The sequence below is a fragment of the Delphinapterus leucas genome, chromosome X (assembly GCF_059928025.1).
Source record: "Delphinapterus leucas isolate spDelLeu-1000000601 "Yukka" chromosome X, BTC_Dleu_Yukka2, whole genome shotgun sequence".
Lineage (NCBI taxonomy): Eukaryota > Metazoa > Chordata > Mammalia > Artiodactyla > Monodontidae > Delphinapterus > Delphinapterus leucas.
In genome coordinates, this window is record NC_143150.1 from 39,197,857 (window position 1) to 39,220,598 (window position 22,742).

At 46.4% G+C, this 22,742-nt stretch overlaps 1 protein-coding gene across 1 annotated transcript in view; it reads right to left on the bottom strand.

Annotated features, from left to right (window-relative positions):
• Positions 1–10,252: 10,252 nt before the first annotated feature.
• Positions 10,253–22,742, bottom strand: part of VSIG1 (V-set and immunoglobulin domain containing 1) — a 45,950-nt gene continuing 33,460 nt past the window's right edge. Inside the window, 5 exon segments of the mRNA XM_089904900.1 lie at positions 10,253–10,634; positions 11,394–11,541; positions 15,056–15,175; positions 15,569–15,724; positions 21,510–21,708. Coding sequence (XP_089761026.1) covers positions 10,331–10,634; positions 11,394–11,541; positions 15,056–15,175; positions 15,569–15,724; positions 21,510–21,708 — 927 coding nt within the window. The 3' untranslated portion in view covers positions 10,253–10,330.

Sequence of the window (22,742 nt, forward strand, 5' to 3'; positions counted from 1 at the left end):
GCGACCGGGCGAGGGTTGGGCAAGATTTTATAGGGGAAGAAGGGAAAGGGGTGTGGTGAATCTGGGAGGGCGCAGGGTATTCCTTATTTGGTGGTCTTTTCGGGTATCCTGGGGGACCGTTCATCCCGCCCCTCGAAAGGCGGGAAGGCTGGGCTGGTTTCAAAGTCCCCAGGTCAGTTCCTGGAACTGGGTGGTCCGGAGAATTTCGTTCTGATGCAACCTGTGAATCTGACTGTGTTCCCCTGCCTCGGGCCAGTTGGCCTTACATCCTGACATTTTTGGTATAATGGGGCGGCGTTCTGATCTCTGGCTACTTCATGCTGAATGGGGGCGTCGAAAGGGGAGTCGGGCGACCAGAGGTCCGAGGCTTAGGGGAGACCAGTGGGGGGTTCTGTAGGAAGCAAGGTGTAAGGACCGAGGAGCATTTGGTTTGTGGCCACCCGAGAGACTTCCTCCATGCGCCTGCGAAGGAACCTAAGAAAACAGGGAGCAAACATGAGCAAGATACAGATGAGAATTAAGGGGCCTAAGATTGGTGTTAGCCAGGTATAGAGGGTGGATCGCCACCAATCGGGAATTGGGGAGGCGGACTGTTGGTGTTTGCGTTGGAGTTCTTCTCTTAAGCGATGGAGGGCTTTTACGTTGTCTTCGACGAGTCCTGTTTCATTGATGTAATAGCAGCATTCCTCCTGTAGGAAGAGGCAGGTACCTCCTTTGTCGGCCGTCAGGAGATCCAGGGCTCGTCGATTCTGGAGAGCGACTTGGGCTATGGAGGTGATTTGGCGCTGGAGGGAGGAGATGGAGCCGGCGGAGGCTTCAATGGCTAGCTGGAGTTTATGTTCTAAGTCGCGGGATGTTGAAACACTATGTGTTAGAGCTCCTCCCCCCGAGGCCTGCAGCGACCAGGGAGGAGGCGAGAGAGATGCCTGCGACCAGAGGAAGAAAGATAGCTCTTTTTCGTCGGGTAAAGGGCGGCGTGATTAGCGAGGAAAATTCGGCTTGGCTATACAGTGTGAGTTGTGGGACGAGAGTAACGGGGATACATGGGAAGGGGGAGGAAGAATTGATCTCTTTTGTGAGGGAACCATTGCACCACAAAAACGTGCCTGGTGGTGCTTTAATTGATGTGCTTACCGTGAGGGATGAGTTGCAAAGAAACCCAGTATCAGCTAGATTTGGGCGGCTGCCGTAACAGATGGTGAGATTTTTTTGAATCAAGGAATATGGGGACTTTTAACGGAGAAAAAGGTGGGTTTTGGGAGGTGTGGGAAGTAGAATTGAAGGGCTGGTCGAGCGGGACAGCAGCCAAGGGTGGCCGGCCAGGCGAGGCACATAGAAAGCAGTCGGAGGTGTTACCTATTCCTGTGTGGTTGAGTATCTGCACTGCTTGACGGACGAGGGTAAACCAAGAAAAAGGATCCTCTTTGTGTTTGGGGTGAGGCAGTTGGTGTCTTAGGGCTTGTTCTGTTTCCTGGATGGCAGTGGCTTGTTCGCTCAACTGTTGGATAACTTTGGGAATCAAACTGATATATGAGCGAAAGACCCTGATAGAGCCCACGGGGTAGGCATCAGTTGCCCATCGGTAGATTTTTCCTTGTACCCCTTTTACCCATCTTGTGTCCCAGGGATCTTTGATGTTGATGAATAATTGGCCCTTGCCATTTCTGGTGAGCAGGTGGGATTGTCGGAGCGAGCTCCTGGTATCTAGTTTTGCCACATGGATGGTACATGAGCGATAGGGCCACCCCCCCATAGGTCTCATTCCACCATTGACAGTAGTATCGGGTCTGGTCGTAAGTGAAGCAGACAGCGGGGGTGGACCATCCCAAGGGAACACCTTCTGTGTTAGAGATGGGGATCTGGACTGTTACCAAGGCCTGGCACCCATCTGGTTGGCAGTCTCCCGTGCCCAGGACTCGGGTGTGGGTCCGACCTTTAGCTTGCCATGTCCCGTGGACATGGAAGCGCCATAGGGACATCTGGTGGGTCCTGGGTGGCAGGAGGAGCAGCAGGAGGAGAGACAGGGTGACGGACAAGCCGTAGTCTCGTGGGACCCAGCGGTAGGGCCGTCCAAGTCTCTGGAGTTGGGGCCATTTTAAGGCGGGAAACATGGTACCAGGAAGGGTGTCCCAAGAGTTTAGCTGCCGTGGGAGTGGTGAGGATCACCATATGGGGGCCTGTCCACCGTGGCTTGAGAGATTGAGGGTGTAATTCTTTGAGGAGGACGCTATCGCCGGGTTGTAGAGGGAGAGAGGAAGTTTCAGAGACAGTCACTGTCGGTAGATGACGGTCAGCGTGTTCGCGGAGAAGACGGCGAAGCAGGGAGAGGTAGGGAAGGTAGGAGGCTAGGGGTGGACTCTGGGTTGGTAGGTCGTGAAGGAGGAAAGGGCGGCCGTAAAGTAGTTCAAATGGACTGAGGCCAGTAGGAGTCTGAGGTGAGGCTCAGATTCGGGTAAGGGCTAGAGGAAGCAGGTCGGGCCATGAGACACGGACCTCAAGGGACAGTTTGGTGACGTGGTCTTTTAAGATCCCATTGGCGCGTTCAACCTTACCGGATGATTGGGGGTGGTAGGGGATGTGGAGTTTCCAGGTGATCTGGAGAGCCTCTGATACCTGTTGAACCACCTGAGAGACAAAGGCGGGTCCGTTATCCGACTGAATGGAGACCGGCAGACCAAACCGGGGGATGATGTGTTGAAGCAGGATGCTGGCGACTGTGTCTGTCGTTTCTCGAATTGTTGGATAGGCCTCGATCCAACCTGAAAGGGTGTCAATGAGAGTGAGCAGATATCGGAAGCGTTTGCAGCAGGGCATATGGGTAAAGTCGATCTGCCAGTCTTCACCAGGCTGATGTCCACGCATCTGGTGTGTAGGAATTCGGGGCCGTAGGCCTCCTTGTGGGGAGACGGATGTGCAGGTTTGGCAGGCCATGTGAGTCTTTGAGATGGCCTCTCTAAGTCCTGGCAGATGAAAGAGGGGGTCCAAAAAACGGAACATTGCTTTTGGACCAATGTGTAAGGATTTATGGATGTCTGATAGGAGGCTGGCTGCTTGGGCCAGAGGTAGGGCAATTTTGTTGTCTATAAAAATCCATCCTTTGTTGTCTTTGTGTCCCCCTTTTGATAGTAAGGGAGCTTCCTCGTGCGGGGTATATGTGGGTTGGGTAGGACTGGTAAAAAATAGGAGTGGAGCTGGAGGATCCCCTTTTGTAGGGTCTCGGGCCACGGAATCGGCCTTCGAGTTACCTTGTGCTATTGGGTTGGATGGGAGTTGATGACCCCTGCAATGGATAATTGCTACTTCTTCAGGAAGCTGGAGGGCCTCCAGGAGTTTTGCAATAAGGGAAGCGTTGAGCACTGGGGATCCCTTAGTGGTCAGAAATCCACATTCCCTCCATAGTGCTGAGTGGCTGTGTGCAATGAGAAAGGCATATTTAGAGTCTGTGTAGATGTTAACCCTTTGGTCTTTGGAAAGATTAAGGGCTCGTGTAAGTGCGATTAGTTCAGCCTTTTGGGAGGTCGTTCCTTCTGGGAGGCTGTTAGCCTCGATAATAGTTGAGATAGTTACCACCGCGTAGGCTGCCCGTCGGCGCCCGTCAGGACCGAGTATCGAACTACTGTCGACAAAAAAGAGATTGAGGTCCGGATTTGAAAGAGGGGTGTCAAAGAGTCCCTCTCTTGGTGGTTTGAAGGCTTCTATGACATGAGGGCAGGAATGGGATGGAAAACCCCCAGTGCCAGAGACAGGCAGGAGGGAAGCCTGGTTCAGGCGAGGGGAGAGATCAAGAGAAATAGCTGGGTTTTCAATGAATAGTAGGTGGAACTCCTGGATGCAGGAGGGGCCCAGGAGGGAGAGAGACTTGTGGCCTAGGAGGTCGACCAGCCGGTGGGAGGAAAACACTGTTAGCGGGTGGACCAGAGTCAGTTTGAGTGTTTGTTTGGTCAGTTCGGCTGCCGCTGCTAGGGCCCGAAGGCATGGTTGCCATCCCCGAATGGTTGGGTCTAGCTGTTTGGAGAGGTAAGCCACGGGGCGGTAGGAAGGCCCTACAGGCTGGGCAAGGAGTCCAGTGGCTATTCTGGCCCGTTCATCCACAAAAAGGTGAAAAGGTCAGTTTTGGTTGGGCAGAGAAAGGGAAGGAGAAGATATCAGAGCGTTACGGAGGGTGAGAAAGGCCTGTCGAACGGCGGAAGGAGAGGTGAGGGGTCCTTGAGGGGTTTCTTTAGCGGCTAGATATAAGGGTTTAGCGAGGAGAGCAAAGTTAGGGATCCAGTGTCGGAAAAATCCTATGAGGCCCAAAAAGGAGAGAATTTGTTCCGCTGTTTCCAGAGGCTGGAGTTCACGGATAATCCGGGTGCGGTCGGCTGTTAGACCTTTTGTGGTAGGGGTAAGGTGGAGCCCCAGGTAGGTTACAAAAGATACAGATAACTGAGCCTTGGCTGGGGAGACCCAATAACCTCGAGAGCCAAGGTAATTGAGGAGATCTGCAGTATGTTGTCTTGAGAGGCTGAGAGACGGGCTACAAAGGAGGAGGTCATCTGCATATTGAAGGAGTGTGCTGGGGGTAAGGGAGCAGGAAGTGAGGTCCCGTGCCAGCGCCTGACCGAAGAGGTGAGGACTGTCGCGGAAGCCCTGGGGAAGAACTGTCCAGGTGAGCTGACTGGAAGTATGAGTATCTGGATCCGTCCAGGTAAAGGCGAAGAGGAAATAGGAGTCGGGATGTAGGGGGATAGTGAAAAAGGCATCTTTGAGATCCAGAACCGTAAAGTGGGTTGTGGATGGGGGGGATATGGGAGAGCAAGGTGTATGGGTTTGGTACTACTGGGTGGAGAGGAATTATGGCCTCATTGATTATTCGGAGGTCCTGGACCAGGCGATAATCCCCAGAGGCCTTGCGGACAGGCAGGATGGGGTTGTTGCAGGGAGAGTCAGTGGGGATAAGGAGTCCCTGGTTTAGGAGTCCGGTGATAATAGGTTGTAGGCCCCTAAGGTGAGTCTCAGAGATGGGAAATTGGGGCCTTGATGGAAATTTGGAGGGGTCCTTTAGGCGGATGAGAACGGGGGAATGGTGTGTTGCTATTATGGGCTTAGAAGTATCCCAGGCTTGGGGATTGATTGGGTTCGGTGTGATTGGAAGAGGGGGATGGGGGGGAGGGTTCTAGAGACAGGCCGAGAAGAGGAAGCAGGTGTTGGGAGGAGGGGACCTTAGGGTCAAGTCTAACCAGCTGGAGGGAGGCCCCTAAGTGGAAAAGGACATCTCGGCCTAGCAAGGGAACTGGGCAGGATGGTATGACTAAGAAGGAATGAGTAAAAGGGAGTCCTTCGATATGACATGGGAGTGGACCGGTCTGGAGTGGGAAGGATGGTTTGCCATCAATACCCATGACCGAGATCTGGGAAGGAGAAACTGGCCCGGAATAAGTAGGCAGGACCGAATAGGTAGCCCCCGTGTCCACCAGAAATGAGATGGACTTACCCGCTACCTGTAGCGGTACCCTGGGCTCGGCGAGGGTGATGGGGGGTCTTCGAGTCCGGGCGCCGTCAGTCATCAGCCAATCCCAGCAGTTCGAGTGGTAATGCCGTTGGGTCGGCCTGCCCCCCGCGTGGAGACGCTGAGGGAGGGCCAGTCGTAGGGCAGTCACTCTTCCAGTGGCCCGTTAGCCCGCAGCTGGGACAGGGCTTAGAAGGAGGTCGGGGACTGGGACATTGGCGAGCCCAGTGGCCTTCTTTTCCGCATTTGAAGCAGGCCCCCGGCGGGGTTGCCTTTTGCGGACCCCGTGGATGCTGCGATCCATGGGAGATGGCCGGCCTTAGGGCGGCTACAAGAGCTTGGGTTTGGAGGGCTACCTTCTGGTGCCTCCGAGCCTGTCGGCTGGATTCTGCCAAATCCTCACGGCCATTATAGACTTTAAAGGCCATTTTTGCCAGATCTCGAATAGGGGTTTGAGGGCCGTCTTCTGCCCGTTTTAATTTCTTTCGGATGTCCGGGGCTGATTGGGTGATAAAATGGGTGGCTAGGACCGCTGCCCCTGCCGGGGTGTCGGGGTCCAGCCGGGTGTAGAGAGTTAAGGCCTCTGTAAGGCGATTGAGAAAGATAGCTGGATTTTCGTTAGGTTCTTGGGTTCTCTCTTTTAGTTTTTCAAATTCGACTACCTTATGAGCGGCGGCCTGCCTGCCAGCCAGGAGGCATTGGATCATGAGGTCGCGTTTACGGCGGCCATCTTGGCCATCCTGATAAGTCCAGCCTGGATCGGTGCCAGGTACAGCAGTCGCTCCGACAGCCATGGAGTTGTCGGTAAGGTGAACCTGATCTGCATGGTTTCGGGCAGCAGTTTGAATTCTTTCCCTCTCGTCAGGGGTCAGAGTAGAAGATAGCATCACAAAGATATCGTGCCAGGTTATCTTTCCCTCTCGTCAGGGGTCAGAGTAGAAGATAGCATCACAAAGATATCGTGCCAGGTTAGATCGTAAGCTTGAGAGAGATAGCGAAATTCTTTGATGTAGCGGGAAGAGTCGGCAGAAAAGGAGCCTAATCGCTTTTCTATTTGAGAGAGATCTTGGAGAGGAAAGGGAACATGAACTCTAACTAATCCTTGCGCTCCTGCTACCTCCCTCAGAGGGCAGAGGAGATTTGAATCTTGGGAGTCGTGAGAGCGTGTATGTGCACTGATTGGCGAAGCAAGGGGCGTGGGAGGAGAAACCCATCGAGGGAGGCGGGGGAACGGTTGGAGGGGACGGAGCGGGTTCGGGAGGAGGAGGGAGCGCCTCAGGGTAGGGTGGAGGTTGGAGAGGAGCTCTGGAGGGGGGAGAGGCGAGAGATTCTGGAGGGTCTGCTAGTGGAGAGGGGTCATCGTCAAAGGAAATTAAGGGCTTGAATGTAGGAGATGTCTGTTTGGCAAGAAGGATCTGGGAAGTGGAACAATCGACGCAGAGGGAAGGGCGGGAGCGCAAATACCAGAAGGCCTGAACAGAGGGGACCTCGGACCATTTGCCCGTCCTGCGGCAGTAATTATCTAGATCACGGAGGATGTTAAAATCAAAAGTCCCTTCAGGAGGCCATTTGGATTGATTGTCTAGAGGATATTGTGGCCAGGCCACAGTGGAATAGAAACTAAGCCGTCGGCGACGGAGCTCTTGGGAGAAACCGAGGGCTGTAAAATTGGCTAGGAGACACCCCAGGGGCGTCTTAGGATCTGGTTTCGATTGTGAGGTTCCCATGACCCCCAGTCTGTCCCTGAGTGAATGGAGAGGGAGAGAGGCGTCCCTGGTCTCAGTCTCCAATTCACGGCAGGTCGGAGGGCGGTCAGGCGATTGGGACGTCTCCACAATCACCCGAGGCCCGGCGGGTCGGAGAGCGGTCAGGCAATTGGGACGTCTCCACAGTTGCCCAAGGCCCGGAGAGAGGACGGAGGGATCCCTGACGCGGCCGCGATTAAGGACAGGGAGTCCGGTGGGCAGGGACTCTGAGGATCGGAGGGAACAAGGGAGGGGGACTTACCCCGTTTTCTGCCGGATCGGGTGAATGAGTAGAGGTTCCCTGGTTGTCTCCTGGGGGAGGGGAGGAGCGGCCCGCGCGGTAACCCGCGGGGCTTGGTACCCCTCCCGGGTTTCGGCACCAAATGTCAGGTCGGATCTTAACAAACGGCACCACAAAACAGAGGAGAGCTTCAAGTGAGCTCTTATTAGGGAGCGCTCCCGGGCGAGGTTCACTGGTCCGAGAGAAAGGGGGCCAGAGAAGTCGCGCCCGGGCGAGGGTTGGGCAAGATTTTATAGGAGAAGAAGGGAAAGGGGTGTGGTGAATCTGGGAGGGCACAGGGTATTCCTTATTTGGTGGTCTTTTCGGGTATCCTGGGGGACCGTTCGTCCCGCCCCTCGAAAGGCGGGAAGGCTGGGCTGGTTTCAAAGTCCCCAGGTCAGTTCCTGGAACTGGGTGGTCCGGAGAATTTCGTTCTGATGCAACCTGTGAATCTGATTGTGTTCCCCTGCCTCGGGCCTGTTGGCCTTACACTACCCACTTAACTTTTAACTATCTGTAGCAAAATAAATCAGGTAGTACCTTATCTGAGTGAGAATTAAGCTGAAACAATTTGGTCGAAGCTTAAGCTATCAGAATATTTGGGTAATGACCTATTCCATTACTTATCTTCTGATCCACTGATGAATAAGCAGGAAAAAAAAAAACTTTCTTTTGTTCCCTTATTGGAAATCTCTTGTACATAGGAGTCCATTTTCCTGCCCAAGTAAAATTTAGTGAACACAATTTTGTTACGATTCTGTATTTTATACAGTCTCAGGATTCATCACAAACATAAATATATGGTATATTATGGATGTACTAATAGAAGATTAAGGAGACTGGGATAAAAGTTGCACTGACCCAGAGTGGCCTTATAAGTAGGTGGAGTAGTTAGATGGTAACCCACATGGTTTGATTTGAGAGGGGCTGAGAAAGCTTCTTTCTTCAGGAATATCTCCCCTCTGGATTGTTCCAGTGCTTGAAATTCCACCATTTTTAGTATCTTTGGATTAAAGAATTATCTGTCTTCAAGAGTCCCCTCTTAGGGACTTCCCTGGTGGTGCAGTGGTTAAGAATCCACCTGCCGATGCAGGGCACACGGGTTCGATCCCTGGTCCGGGAAGATCCCACATACCGTGGAGCAACTAAGCATGTGCACCACAACTACTGAGCCTGCAGTCTAGAGCCCGCGAGCCACAACTACTGAGCCCACATGCCACAACTACTGAAGCCTGCGCGCCTAGAGCCCGTGCTCCACAACAATGAGAAGCCCGCACACCGCAATGAAGAGTAGCCCCGGCTCACCGCAACTAGAGAAAGCCCACGCACAGCAAGAGACCCAACACAGCCAAAAATAAAATATAAAATAAAATAAATTTTAAAATTTTTTTAAAAAGACTTCACTTAGAAGGAAGTCAGACACAAAAAAGTGCATACTGTATGGTCCTATTTATATGAAGGTCAAGAAAAGGCAAAGCTAATCTCTAAGGATGGAAAACAAATCAGTGGTTACCTGGGTCCAGGGTGATGGTGGGATTGCACAAAGGGACACAGGAAACACTTTGGGATGATGGAAATGCTCCATTTAGATTATCACGGTGGTTTCATGGGTGTATACATCTGTCAAAACTCATCAAATTTTACACTTGAAATAGGTGCAGTTTATTGTACATAATGTATATATCAATAAAATTATTTATAAAAGATTTACCTTAGGATCATTAAAATAAGATTTTTATTGAGTATTACTTATTGAACCTTAAAATAAGATTTAAAATCTGATTGATTACACAGATGAAAAAGTCTACTGGTAAATTTCTTCAAAGTGAGATGTGGGTAAAAAATGATCAATAGAAAAGCTTTTTAACAGGTGAAGAGGTGATATCAATGCATTTTAGTTAATATTAAGCACGTATACAAGATTGATATCTCTTTATTAATGTGAAATATCCCAACAGTAAAATAGATTAATTAGTTCCGATTATCCAAAATAGATCTTAAGTGTTCATTTAGAACAGTTTCCTAGTCTGGCCCTTCCAAAGTAGATAGCGTCAGACAGTGTGACAACATAATAGCTCATGCAAAGCTAAATTGTACATCACCTGTAGTATCAATATTTTGTATTCATTGAAGGAAAAGTGTATTTGGAATTGTTTGCCTGTACGTTATTTTGCATTTAAAAATTGGGTTATTTTAAAATTTTGCTGTGCTCAGATATTGGATAGCCGGTGGTTCTTTGGGAAATCTAATATGATAAATGAAGCATTAATTTTAAGACCTAGTTTTAAATGCTATGTACCAATTAATATGTACCCTTTATTTCCCTCTGGAATTGTAAGGAATTTTTTTCCAATCTATGAGATAATGCTGGTGAATTCTTTTCTTAGTGGTCAATGTGAAAATGAATAGGGAAGCTCTGTCAACAACAAATCCTAGAAATAATATTAAATCCAGTTAATGCCACCTTGTCATGTGTGCATGTGGAATCTCAAAGAGTAGCTAAAAATAGAGAAGTAAGATTGTCTGAAATAAGACACACATGTTGTAAAACACCTTCAACTGAGTTCAAAATCATTTGTCATTTAATTAGTTGTGTTTACATGTTAGTCAAACTGTAAGTACTCTATACTGGTAATGCAGGAACCCTTGCATTTATTTAGTAGTTATCTTGACCTGTCTGTTTTGGATTGATGGTAGGAGCACCTTGTTAGAAGAGGGTTGGTCAGAATGGAGGGAGGTGGTGGGTTAGTTAGGTCAGCTGAATTCCAAACGCCAGTAATGGGTTCCTTAGTGATGAACACTACTCAGGCCACGGGCCTATGTCTTAATCACCCCCTCTCCCTTATCACAGAAGGGCTCAACTACAATCGAGGGCTCCGGTTCCTGCTGTGGCTCCAGCTTGATCTCAAGCTCAGGCGCTGGGGCAAGCTCAGGCCCTGAGGCCAGCTCCAGGGCGGGCTGCAAGGCAGGCTCAGGCTTGGGGAGAGGCTTGTGATCTGGCCCCAGGGTGGTATTAGGCTCAGCCTCACGGATGGAAGATGGCAGAGTTGCTTCTATTTGGATGACATCTTCATCTGGTATTGTCTCACACTCTGCACTTTGGTTTACTTTTGTCATTGGTCTGCAGGAAGAAGGCCCAGGGAAGAACAAGTTAGGGTTTGACATCTCACATGGAGCCATAGGCTCTGTAGCCTCAGTGACCATAGGTCCCGAACTGTTCGGGACCTCTGTGATTTCTGATAGTCTGACTCACTGTCAGACCACGGGTCTCCATTTGGGGTGCAGAAAGGTTAGGTCTCAACAATATGAGAGTTCAAGAAAGACAAACCAGTGTTTAAGAGGTGAGGAAACTTACGAGGTTGAAAGGGTCTAAAGTTCTAATAAGGTCTTTGGCCAAATTCATGGCTCTGGTGCATATCTAGCACCCACTCCATCTAGCACAATGTTTGGCATTTGGTTGTGGAAGCACAGAAATGGATAAGAAATAACATTTGATAAGAAATAACATAGTGGTCAAGAGCCTGGGCCCTCAGCACTTTTGCTTCCATGGGCCCCTTGTTCCATAAAATAAACATTAAAAATTACATTTTATCACTCTTGGTAGAAGGACAAGTATATTAATATATTAAAACATTTTCTTAACCCTAAAAGGATTGTCGTGGCAGTTAAATGAGTTGATACACATAAAATGCTTAGCACAGAGTCTGGCACACAGCGCTCAGTACATGATAGCCATCACCATTCTTTTATAAAAGCAGTGAGGGTGAGCAGAAAGATGCCTCTATATCTTATGCTAAAAGGAGTGCTTAGGAAGAGCTGACTGAAAGAGATAGGCCTGAGAAATGTCTATTCAAGTAAAGGCAACAAAGTAAGGTCTTACTGGAGTTCTGTGGTGGGTTTAGAATTTCTCTTCCTTTTCTTCCCCTTCACTTTTGCCTTGTTCCTCGCGAAGCACACCACAGAGAAGATAATGGCAGCACCTATTAGGGTACCCACCACGGCCCCGACAATGATTCCAACTTCTGGATCTGGAGGACACGAGCAGCTGGTTAGTAAAGTGGAGCATAGTGTCTGCCTCATCCACGTGCATTCGTGACCAGTGGGGAATATCCAGGGCATTCATATAGTGGGAAGGTGCCTTGTATAGGCTGAGAGCGTGGAAACCCCTAGAACTCTTTCAGCTGGACTCATAGTGGGAGAAGAAAGGTGACTGGCTTGACTATGTAGCCTTCCCATTCACATTTACACACATAAAGAAAAAAGAATATGCCAACTTGGGGGAGGTGGGGTCGCTTTAGAAATGCGGTTTCAGACTTCCCTGGCGGTCCACTGGTTAGGACTCTGTGCTTCCACCGCCGGGGGTGTGGGTTCGATCCCTGGTCGGGGAACTAAGATCCTGTGGCACGGCACCCCCGAACTAAAAAATGCGGTTTGGAGAAGTAAGTCTTCACCGTGCATTTGCTTGGGCAGTGAGAGAGACACGATGGAGCTGCAATCCGGTCACCAGAGAAATGTCTGTTACAGGCAGGGACATTTCACCAGGCTTTCCCAAAGCATGGGTGAAGTAGTTCCCTAAAAACCTTCTCTTCCATAGATTCCATGCTCACCAAAGAGCCTCATGCATTCTGGCCACTGGGAAGGGATATGCCCATTTCCATAAACAAGCATCTGGTTTATTAGATCAGTCTATGGAAAAACTTAATGAGTGTGAAATGATCCAGCTGAGCGCCAGACCTTCAAGCACTGAGGTATTGTCCCCAAGAGACCATGTCTGGATTCCAGGTGGGCCCATCCCCATCGGCCTCCCTTCAAGCAAGGATGAATATCTTATACTCTGAGATGAAAGGCTAGTTGAGTTGCCTGATCATTCTTTTAACTTTCTATGATTAAAGGAATACATGTGCATCATAAGTCAAACAGTTCTACTAGGCTTCTAACAACAACAAAAAAAATCAGCAGTTCCTTTCTCCACTCCTTCCAATCTCTAAGTCCCACCACAAGAGGAATTTGCCCCCATGTTTCTATTACACTTGTTCTAATATGTTCTGCCTTTTCCAAATTTTGTCATTTTCTATTGGCTTCCTACTCTGGAGGTTGAAGATTTAACTCTCTTACACCACTCCCCTCACATCCCGCCATATTCTCCTAATATAACATAAGGTATCGTTAAATCAATGTTTGCAGTATTATGACCATGTAAATATTGTTCACAGCTGCAGAACGTAGTATGACTCTTTCTTGTACAACATTTTTAAAATTTCCCCAAGGTTAATAATTGCCTCATTTGGGGATTTATGGGTTTTTTAATGTATTATTACTAATCCCCAAAATTTCTAGCAAAAGTCTTTTCGGTAGTTTCAAACACATCAGCTAATCTATCGGTTTCTTATGTTGTTGTTGTTTCCTCCCTTGGAGACATCCCTTCTGGAGTCCTCCACCTTCCTCCCTGAGCGTCGACTGGTTGCCCTCCTAAGCCTGCTGCTCTGCTGTCATCCTTCAACCTCCTTTTACCCTCATCCTAATTTTAAAGATAAAGAAACAGGCTTTGCAAGCTCCATCTCAAATAGCACTTCATTGGTAAAGCTGGCCCTGGTTCTATAAGCATAATTAGTTGTTTCTTCTTTGACATCCTATAGACCCTGTGCAGACCTCTGTTATAACATTTAACAAATTTTAGTGTTTGTGCCTGTAGCTAATCTGTGAGCTCCTTGAGTGTAAGACATATATCTTATTAATGTCTGAATCTCCATCGCCTAGGACATTCCCTGACATACAGTAGATAGTCAGTGAAGCTTTGAGGAAGGGAGGGATGGAGGGAAGGAGGGAGACAGGAAGTCAAGAAGGCAGGAAGGCAGGAAGGAAGCCAAATGCTAGACATTGAAAAGAGGATTCAAAAGGAAGCAAGGCTCAAGTACAAATCTGAGGAGTCTCTATATCTGCAATATGACTGTACCTCTAGAAAGGCAAAAAGAGATTGGGGAAGATATAGAGAAAAACAGCAGAAATGATCAAGGGAGCAGGGACAGAATGGGACCACAAAAAAGGACACACAAAAAGATGAAGTTTCCAGCCATAAAAAGAAACGAAATTGAATCATTTGTAGTGAGGTGGATGGACCTAGAGTCTGTCATACAGAGTGAAGTAAGTCACAAAGAGAACAACAAATACCGTATGCTAACACACATATATGGAATCTAAAAAAAAAAAAAAAAAAACAGGTTCTGAAGAACCTAGGGGCAGGACAGGAATAAAGACGCAGATGTAGAGAATGGACCTGAGGATATGGGGACGGGGAAGGGTAAGCTGGGACAAACAGAGAGTGGCATGGACATATATACACTACCAAACGTAAAATAGATAGCTAGTGGGAAGCAGCCGCATAGCACAGGGAGATCAGCTCGGTGCTTTGTGACCACCTAGAGGGGTGGGATAGGGAGGGTGGGAGGGAGGGAGACGCAAGAGATATATGGGGGCATATGTATATGTATAGCTGATTCACTTTGTTATACAGCAGAAACTAACACAACATTGTAAAGCAGTTATACTCCAATAAAGATGTTAAAAAAATGGCTGAAAGTGATACGAAAATGAAGGAGCAAACTGGAGTTGGAAAATGTCTGATTCCGGACAAATAAAAGGAAGAAAGCCCAGCTTCATAGGAGAATAATAATCCAATGGAAATGGGCCCCCCTGGATATGGTATATATTAAAATCACAGATTCAAAGGAAGTTTGAAAAAATGAATAAATGACAGGATCTGAAATGTAATGAAGTGATCCTTGAGAGGTATAGCAAGATATCCCTTGTGAGAACTTGCCCCCTAACTGGCCCAATTTGACAATCTCAGGCCCTCAAGTCTATGCTTAGTAACTAGGCACGTTTGAACTGGAAGGTTGAGGTTTAGAGGCATTGTGACTCTGCCAGTTACAAACTGAATGACCCTGAGCAAGTCACTTACCTCCCTGAGCTTTAGTTTCCTTTTCAGTAAAGTGAAGCTTAACAGTATATTCTGCCTCCTAGACAGGGTGATTGTAGGACTGAGTGGGATAATGCTCACAGCACGCGGCCAAGCGTCCGGCACGTATTTTGTGCTCCGCAATATTAGCTACTCTGAATGTAGGTGCAAGTGTCGTTACTACTATTATTATTAGAGGCAGATTTCAGCAAATTAGTTAATAACTGGAAAGTTTGTGAGCTCCATGTTTGACACAGATTGCTATAGCTTCACCTGGATCTACCAACAGCATCACAAAGAAAATTCAGCCTCGTACTATGAATGAGGCTGTTGTTTTACTTTCTGGAGATTTTGTGAGGGTTAAGCAAATTAATTTTTGTAAACAATTTGAAGCAGCATGTGGCATATATTAAGTATTATGTAAGCATTAGATATTAGGATGGTCATCCACCATGTCAACCTATAAATAAAGCACCAAAGTCTCCAGTCAGGAAGGACTAACCAGGGATTCTAATTAATTTACTTGATTGGCAGGCCCAGCATACTTGACTTAAGGAGAAACTGTTAAAGTTATATGATCAACTCACGTGAAGAAGTTAGGTCAATTTCACAGGAACTATTGCCAAGGTTGTTGATAGCGGTGCACAGGTAATAACCTTGTACAAAATTGGTCAGATTTCCAATAAACAAAATCCCGGTGGCTGGGTCTGTCAAAACCAGGAAATAGCATTTTGAAATCTCTTATGTGGGTAGAGATCATGTGAATGTAGCAGATCATTCAATGCCCACCCACTTCCTCACATTGGCCTCTCTTTCTTGAGATGTCCAGGGTCCAACTAGATCCCTGGAGACTCCCATCTGGGACGATGCCTATTTTCTCCATACCCACCACCTGTGAGCCAAAAATGGTCTTGGTTTCTAGAAGTTGGGGAGAAGACCAGAGGACAGCCATCTTGATGAGAGATTGACATTCTTTGTACATTCTCGTCCCAGAAAACTCGAAGATTGTGCTCTAAGGACAATCATCCAGTCACACACACATGCTGGCGACCAAGCCCACACACCAGGCCCTGCCAGGGGCAGCAGAGGGCTATACTCACTGAAGGTTTCTTTCACCGGGACGATGTCTCTTCCTTCAAGTTTATACCAGTAGTACACCGGGGAAGGTGTTCCAAGCACAGAGAGGCAAGTAAGAGATATAGGATGGCCAGTTTCTGGTATTCCTTGGATGCTGCAAAAGGGCTTAGAAGGTTTGACTGTAAGGCAATGACAAAGAGTAAAAAATCCTGCATGATGAATGGCAGTCTGTACCAATTTTAGTCACTTCCTCACTTTCATTTTGTAAAGTATGTATACTTATTTGTTTTTAATCTTTAAAAACTTATTTTGACAGTTTTCTAGCTGTACCACCAGGTGGGAGTAGAGCACTTCAGGTACAAAGACCTTCTGTCACTGGGCCATTAATATTCTAATAGCATCCATTCTATCTGCCTGCTCCCCAGATTCATAACCATGAATTTCTGCATTGTGCGTTAAAATATGCCTTTATTAAAAAACAACTAGGAACATAGTTTATACTTTGGAAGCACAGTCTTAAAGGAATACAGAACCCTTAAATACTTTGAGATAACTGGTTACTTATTCTTTTTAAAACATTGTTTTATTAATGCCATATTTTTCCTTTGTGAGTCATTTTTTGGCATTTATTCTTCTGGGGGTGACACAAAATAGAGGGTTTGAATTTGCCCGTGTCCCTCATCGAGGGGGGAAACCCATTGCGGGGGAGGGGTGTGCTACAGGGCACTGAAATCTTGATTCATCCTTCATGCCACAAGCTCTTACTTGAGTGCCTTCTGTGTGCCCAGCACTGGACTAGGCACCAGAAATTCAAAAGTGACTCTGACACAGTTCTGAAGTAGGGTGGGGGAGTGGTAAGAGATTAGGCTAGAGAGCAGTGAGGCCATAGATTAGGGGGCTTCGTGTTTCATGTATTTTATACCGAGAGCAGCAGGACCTCAGAAGGAATTTAAGCAGGGGAGGGACGATGATCATCCTAACGTTTTAGATGAATTGCTCTGACTCCAGGGCTTCCTGAGCCAAGGGACAGGAGGAGACAGATTCAAGCCGTATTAAGAAGTCGAGAGGGCTTGAGGACCAGCTGGATCTGTGGCATGAGGAAGAGGGTGGGCTCAGTGATTACTCCCAGGTTCCTGATTTGACAGCTGGGTACATGATCTTGCCATCCCCTGAGATAAATACAGGGTTAGGGTTAGGGTGAGGGTGAGGGTTAGGGTTAGGGTGAGTAGCAGGTTTTCGGGGAAGTAGTGAGGAGGAGGAAGGGGCAATGATGAGGTCAGTTTGGGATATACTGAGTTTCATCTGCGTATGGGGAACTCCTGTGGGAAGCTGAGAATCTGATTCTCCTCACTTATCTTACTGCTCACAGCTTATTCTATCCTCAGTCTGACTTATAGACAAGGATCTGAATCGATACTTTCCAATTCACCTTCCTTAATTTGGATATAAAACACTCCAAAGGCATAGATTCTCTGCCTTAGGCTAGTTAGACCCTAAATGCTCCAGGATGCCCAGCTCTCTGGCTCTTACTTGGGAGGCAGCAGTTAAGAGCACAGCTCTGGATCCACACCGAACACTGCTCCACAACTTTACCCTAGATGTATTTAGGCAAGTAATCTAACATAGCCAAACCTCAGTTGATTCATCTGTAAAATGTGAACAAGAGATTACCTGGCCTCCAGCTAATCCAAATATATTGTATTTATATAAATAAAATAATGTATATAGTATCATACACGTGGAATTGCTGTTGGCCACAGGCAGGAATGAACTCCTGCTGCCACATTTCCGACCTTGCCACTGATAATCTTCCAATCTCAGACTCTAACCCACTGTACATGTGAGCAGGAAAACAGATGGATATAGCTATAGTTCTTTGAAAATTTCACAATCCCTTCTTGTCTTTTAATTGAAGTGTACTTGATTTGTGATATTCTGTTATAGTTTCAGATGTACAGCATAGCAATTCAGTATTTTTGCAGATTATGCTCCATTATAGGTTATGATAATGGGTATAATTCCCTGTGCTATACAGTATATCCTTGTTGCTTATCTATTATATATATAATAGTTTGTATCTGTTAATCCCACACCCCTAATCTGTCCCTCCCCCTTCCCTCTTCCCTCTGATAGCCACTAGTTTGTTTTCTATGTCTGTGAGTCTGTTCTGCATATACATTCATTTGTATTATTTTTTAGATTCCATGTATAAATGATATCCAGTATTTGTCTTTCTCTGTTGGACTTATTTCACTAAGTATAATATTCTCTAGGTCTGTCCATTCTGCTGCAACCAGCAGTATTCCATTCTTTTTTATGGCTTAGTAATATTCCATTGTGTGTGTGTACCATACCTTCTTAAGCCAATTGTCTGTTGTGCCATCCCTTCTTTTAAACAGGTGTCTTTTAATTAAAAGAAGTATTTTTCTGTTTAGCTCTTTATTCTTTCTTTTTTTAAATAAATTTATTTATTTATTTTTGGCTGCACGGGGTTTTCATTGCTGCACGCAGGCTTTCTCTAGTTGCAGCAAGCAGGGACTACTCTGCATCGCGATGCGTGGGCTTTTCACTGTGGTGGCTTCTCTTGTTGCGGAGCATGGGCTCTAGGCACACGGGCTTCAGTAGTTGTGGCTCACGGGCTCTAGAGCGCAGGCCCAGTAGTTGTGGCACATGGGCTTAGTTGCTCCTCAGCATGTGGGATCTTCCTGGACCAGGGATCGAACCCATGTCCCCTGCATTGGCAGGCAAATTCTTAACCACTGTGCCACCAGGGAAGTCCCTCTTTATTCTTTCTTACTGTTGATTTCCTCAGATGGAGATAACTCCTTGGATTTGCCTACCCTAAATAAACTAGGCTATTTAACCAGAAATCCAGTGCACCTATCACTAGATTTAGATATTGCCTTTTTTAAAAACATGGTGATTTTATTCCACTATAAGTGGAATAGAATAATCTGAACCGAAAATTAAATGGGGGTGCTTCATCACGAAGCCAGACCCCAGGACTTGAACTAATTATGGACAAAACCCTGGAATTACTTGCATTCATTTCTTGAGCCCAGAATCAAACCCAGATAGGCATTTTTTTATTTTGCTGAACACATTTTTCTTTATTTTTTATTAACCAAACACTTAGTAAATCACTTTGAACCACATCCCAAACCCATATATTTTCTAAGACTACTGATTCAGTATTGAATTGACATTTCATCCAGTTAAAGTCCCCGACAGAACTTGGATGTTTTACTGGCAAAGCCACTGATCTACCATTTAGCTTTATTGCTTTCTACAGAATTGGGATGGGAAGAAGAGGCTCACCTCAGAAAATTAATGAAAATGCTTCAGTGTGTTCTCAAACCTTCTCTAAATTCATCATTTTCTTTTTATGTGCCAAATTGCAGAAGGAAGATGATGTTCCTTCCAAATGCATACAAAATAATTATTCAAACTTCCGCTGGGTATTTTTCAGAGATTCATTTTCTAAGGCTATCATACCTAATGGAAGTCTCTCAATTGAATGGTCGTCCAAACCACCTGGGCCTTTGTGCATTGCTGTTTCCTTCACCTAAATCGTGCCCTGCCACCTCAGCCCCTCTTCTGCCTGACACGCTCTTGCATATCCTTCAACGTTCAATGCAGAAGTCACTTTCTCCAGGAAGCCTTCTCCAGTTCCCCCTGCACGGCTTTATGCCCTTTCCCCTGTGATCTCCCAGCTCTCCTCTCCTCCCTCCACTGTAAGCTTATGTTATATATCTGCCTCCCCCACTAGACTTTGAAGTTTAGGAGGGCTGGGAGCTGAACTTTGACATCTTTCCATCTCCATTGCCTACCATGGTAACTGAACATGTGTTCAGGGTTTGCCGAATGAATTTATGCATGAATGAGTGAATGCATGGGATCTATGTCTACCACTGGGTTATGAAAAGTCTCCGAAAGATGCATTGCTAGGAAGAGCAATATTTAAGGAAATACCAATACCTTTCTCCTCAGTTGGTCTCCCTTACACACTTGCCGCTACCATGCCCCACCCCTCAGTCAGGGCAAGCAGAACAGGCACTCATGTGCAACAGAATTTGAGAACTGCAAGCAGCCTCTGTGCTTTTTAGAGGAAATATCAGTCTCAAAATTTCCAGAAAGCATGAATTTGTGGAATGCCTTTGTTCTTAGCCTAATTAATAAAAATAGGATTTTGAGAGTTCCCAAACAAAGAAATCCACAGCGCCTTCTGTCTCTTATCTTGCCTGGATACTGGATGCTTAAGGAAAAGTCATGGCACAGTCAGTCATTGCAAGAACAACTGACCCAAAGATGCATGGGAAAAAACAACTTAGAGAGGAAATGACCCTCAACTTCTTATGGAAGTTGATTGGGGACTCTCTGAACTTTAAGAATATTAACCACCCTAACTTTACCTCAGGGCTATTTCCAAGCTCAGAGAAAAAGAGGCTTGGCTTCTTTAGGTTGTTTCTGGTCAGAAGGACAACCCAGAGCCAGGGAGTAACAGAAAAACATTAGAGGACTAATCCCTCAAATTCTATGAACACTGAATCTCCAGCATATCATTTGATTCTCATAACGATAATATGACAGGGCAGGAATTTCAACCCCATCTCAAAATGGCCAGAGAAAGGTGGACTGACTTGTCTGAGGCCACTGAGTAGCAGAGTAAGAGCTAGAACCTAGGTCTTCTGACTCCCAGCCTGATGTGCTAGCATCTGTTCCACACTGGAACATCAACTCTCCCAGGAAAGGGCTTGTGTATACTTCTCTTGTCATCCCCTTTACCCCAAAGCCTAGCACAGGGTACAGCAAAATAAAAACATGATAGAGTCATCCCGTTCCTAGAAATCAGCTCTTGATTACCTTTTCTTCTTTTCCAGGTGGGTAGATGCAGTAGCAAACCTCACAGTAAATAGCTGGTTCTTTTTAGGCATCACCTGGGCAGCAAGCTCAGACAGTTCTGGGCAGTCCTCCTGGGGTGTGCACCTTGTTACCAATTGCGGCTTTTCAAAGCTACTCAATTATCAAGTCACTGGTTTGATCTAGTTCCTCCTTTCCCGTGATGGATATACACAGCTCAAGAGCAGCAACGGCTAGATAAGCTCCATTTGGGTTACTTAGAAGTGGGAGAGCCCTTAGCTCAACTGGTTAGTTGGTGAAGGTTGACAGCCCTTTCATCCCTCCCTTCAGTACATCTGAAGGCCTGCAGACAGGACCTGCTAGGCATACAGATAGGGGCAAAACTCCCATTGTCCTCTCAGACAGAGATTGGAAGGATCCCTAAGAATCACCAAAATTGTAAACTTCCCCAAGAGCAGAAACCATGCCTCCATCCTGGCTCCTGGCACAAAGCAGGCACTCAATAAATGCTGCATAAATGAACCACTCCAAATTCATTTAAGAGCAGATATGACTTGCCCCATGTCACATACTGAATATTTGTGTATAAATAAATTAATTCTCAACTCTTTCTTTTTTTCCAAATAGCATTAATATTTTAGAAAGGGATCCATCTGCCTTTATGCCACAGAATGATTTAATGGTGGGAATTGTGGCTGGCTTTGGAGAGGTAACAAATTGACAGTTGTTTCCCCCAGCTAGGACTGGCCCTAATTGGAGGTTCCCTCGGAAAGAGTTGCTAGTGATCATATAGTGGGACTGTGCATTTTCCCATCTGTTCTCATCGCATCCTTCAGAGATAGGGATCCAGGAAATGGTCATCTATTGCTATCTGTCATGTTGGCAGCCCTTTTGGTTTGACAACTGTTTCAACATGTGTTATGGGTGATTTCTCAGTGTTACTCTGTGGGTTGGGTTTGTGGTGTGTCTTTATTTTCCCGATAATAAAAGGAGCAGGGAGGATATTTACCCTGGGGCTTAATTGGTACCAATAACTCACTGCTCTAGCTCATTCAATTCCTAAGTTGCTGCAAGAAGAGAAAAAGCAGAAAAAATTGTCCATACCTAACACACTGACGTTGAGGGTGCCTTGATTTTTGCCGGAAAAGTCAGGGGGGTTGTTAACATCGCAGACGTAGATGCCACTATCTTCTGGTTGCATATGCGAAATAGTGATGGACGCGTTACCTGGAGCATTGGACCCTACAATGCGATCTTTAAATTGCCCGATGGCTGTAGCTTGTCCACCTTCAGAATAGTAAATCTAGGACAGAAAATGACAGAAATGAGAACTGCACAGTGTCCGGGGCTAGGATAAGCTACGTGGAAGTTCCCCCTATCCAATGTTACCTACTTTGACATTGAATGAAAAAAGGAAGCAGTATCCCCCACCCCCCACCCCCGGTAAGGAACAGGTCCCCGTGGCAAAAGTTTCTCAGCTCAGTGGGACACTTTAGCTTTCTCACAGCATTGCACAGCCACGACCTCATTTGTGCTCAAAGCAGCTCTGTGATGTCATCAGGGCAGGGAGATATGCATATCTTATAGACAGTAGGCAGCTGGAGCTGACAGAATTCAACTCCTAAGCTTAGGCTAACAGATCAAGATGCTCACCTGATGAGCCTACCTAGAGGAAACTCATTATATAGGACCCAAACATCTGATAGGAAAACCAAAAGCATCGTCTTTCCTACTTGATAAACATTTTTGATTTCGGTTTACTTTACCCAGCGGGATTATCTAGAATATCTGATTTCCCTAAAAGAATATTCACGCTCCTTACATGCATATTCCTTTGGGTAAGCAAAACTGAGTTCATCCTGTTTGTTAGAAGAATAACATTTCAGAGCAGAGAGGCTCCTGAGAAACCATCTGGCCCCATCGCTTCATAGTGGTGGTGCGAGAATGAAGCAAAGTAACTTAGCCAAGGGCCTAGGAAGTGCTTGGTCAACGGTAGCTGCTACCTTTCTCCCCACATAGCAGGAGGCAGAACTGGAATTATTACTGCTTTTAGACAAATAAGGACACTCAAACACAGAGATTAAACGACTCACCCAAATCCATAAAGATTTATTTATTATTATAATTTACTAGATTTAAGAAAGATCTTGATTATAGTCCCATCTCTTAAAGAATATGGATATTCAGATCATAATGGCAACTGTGGAAGCAGCATGGTGTGACGGAAAGAGACCTGGTCTAGGAGTAAGAAAACCTGGGGTTTATTTATTTATTTATTTATTTTAAACATCTTTATTGGAGTATAATTGCTTTACAATGGTGTGTTAGTTTCTGCTT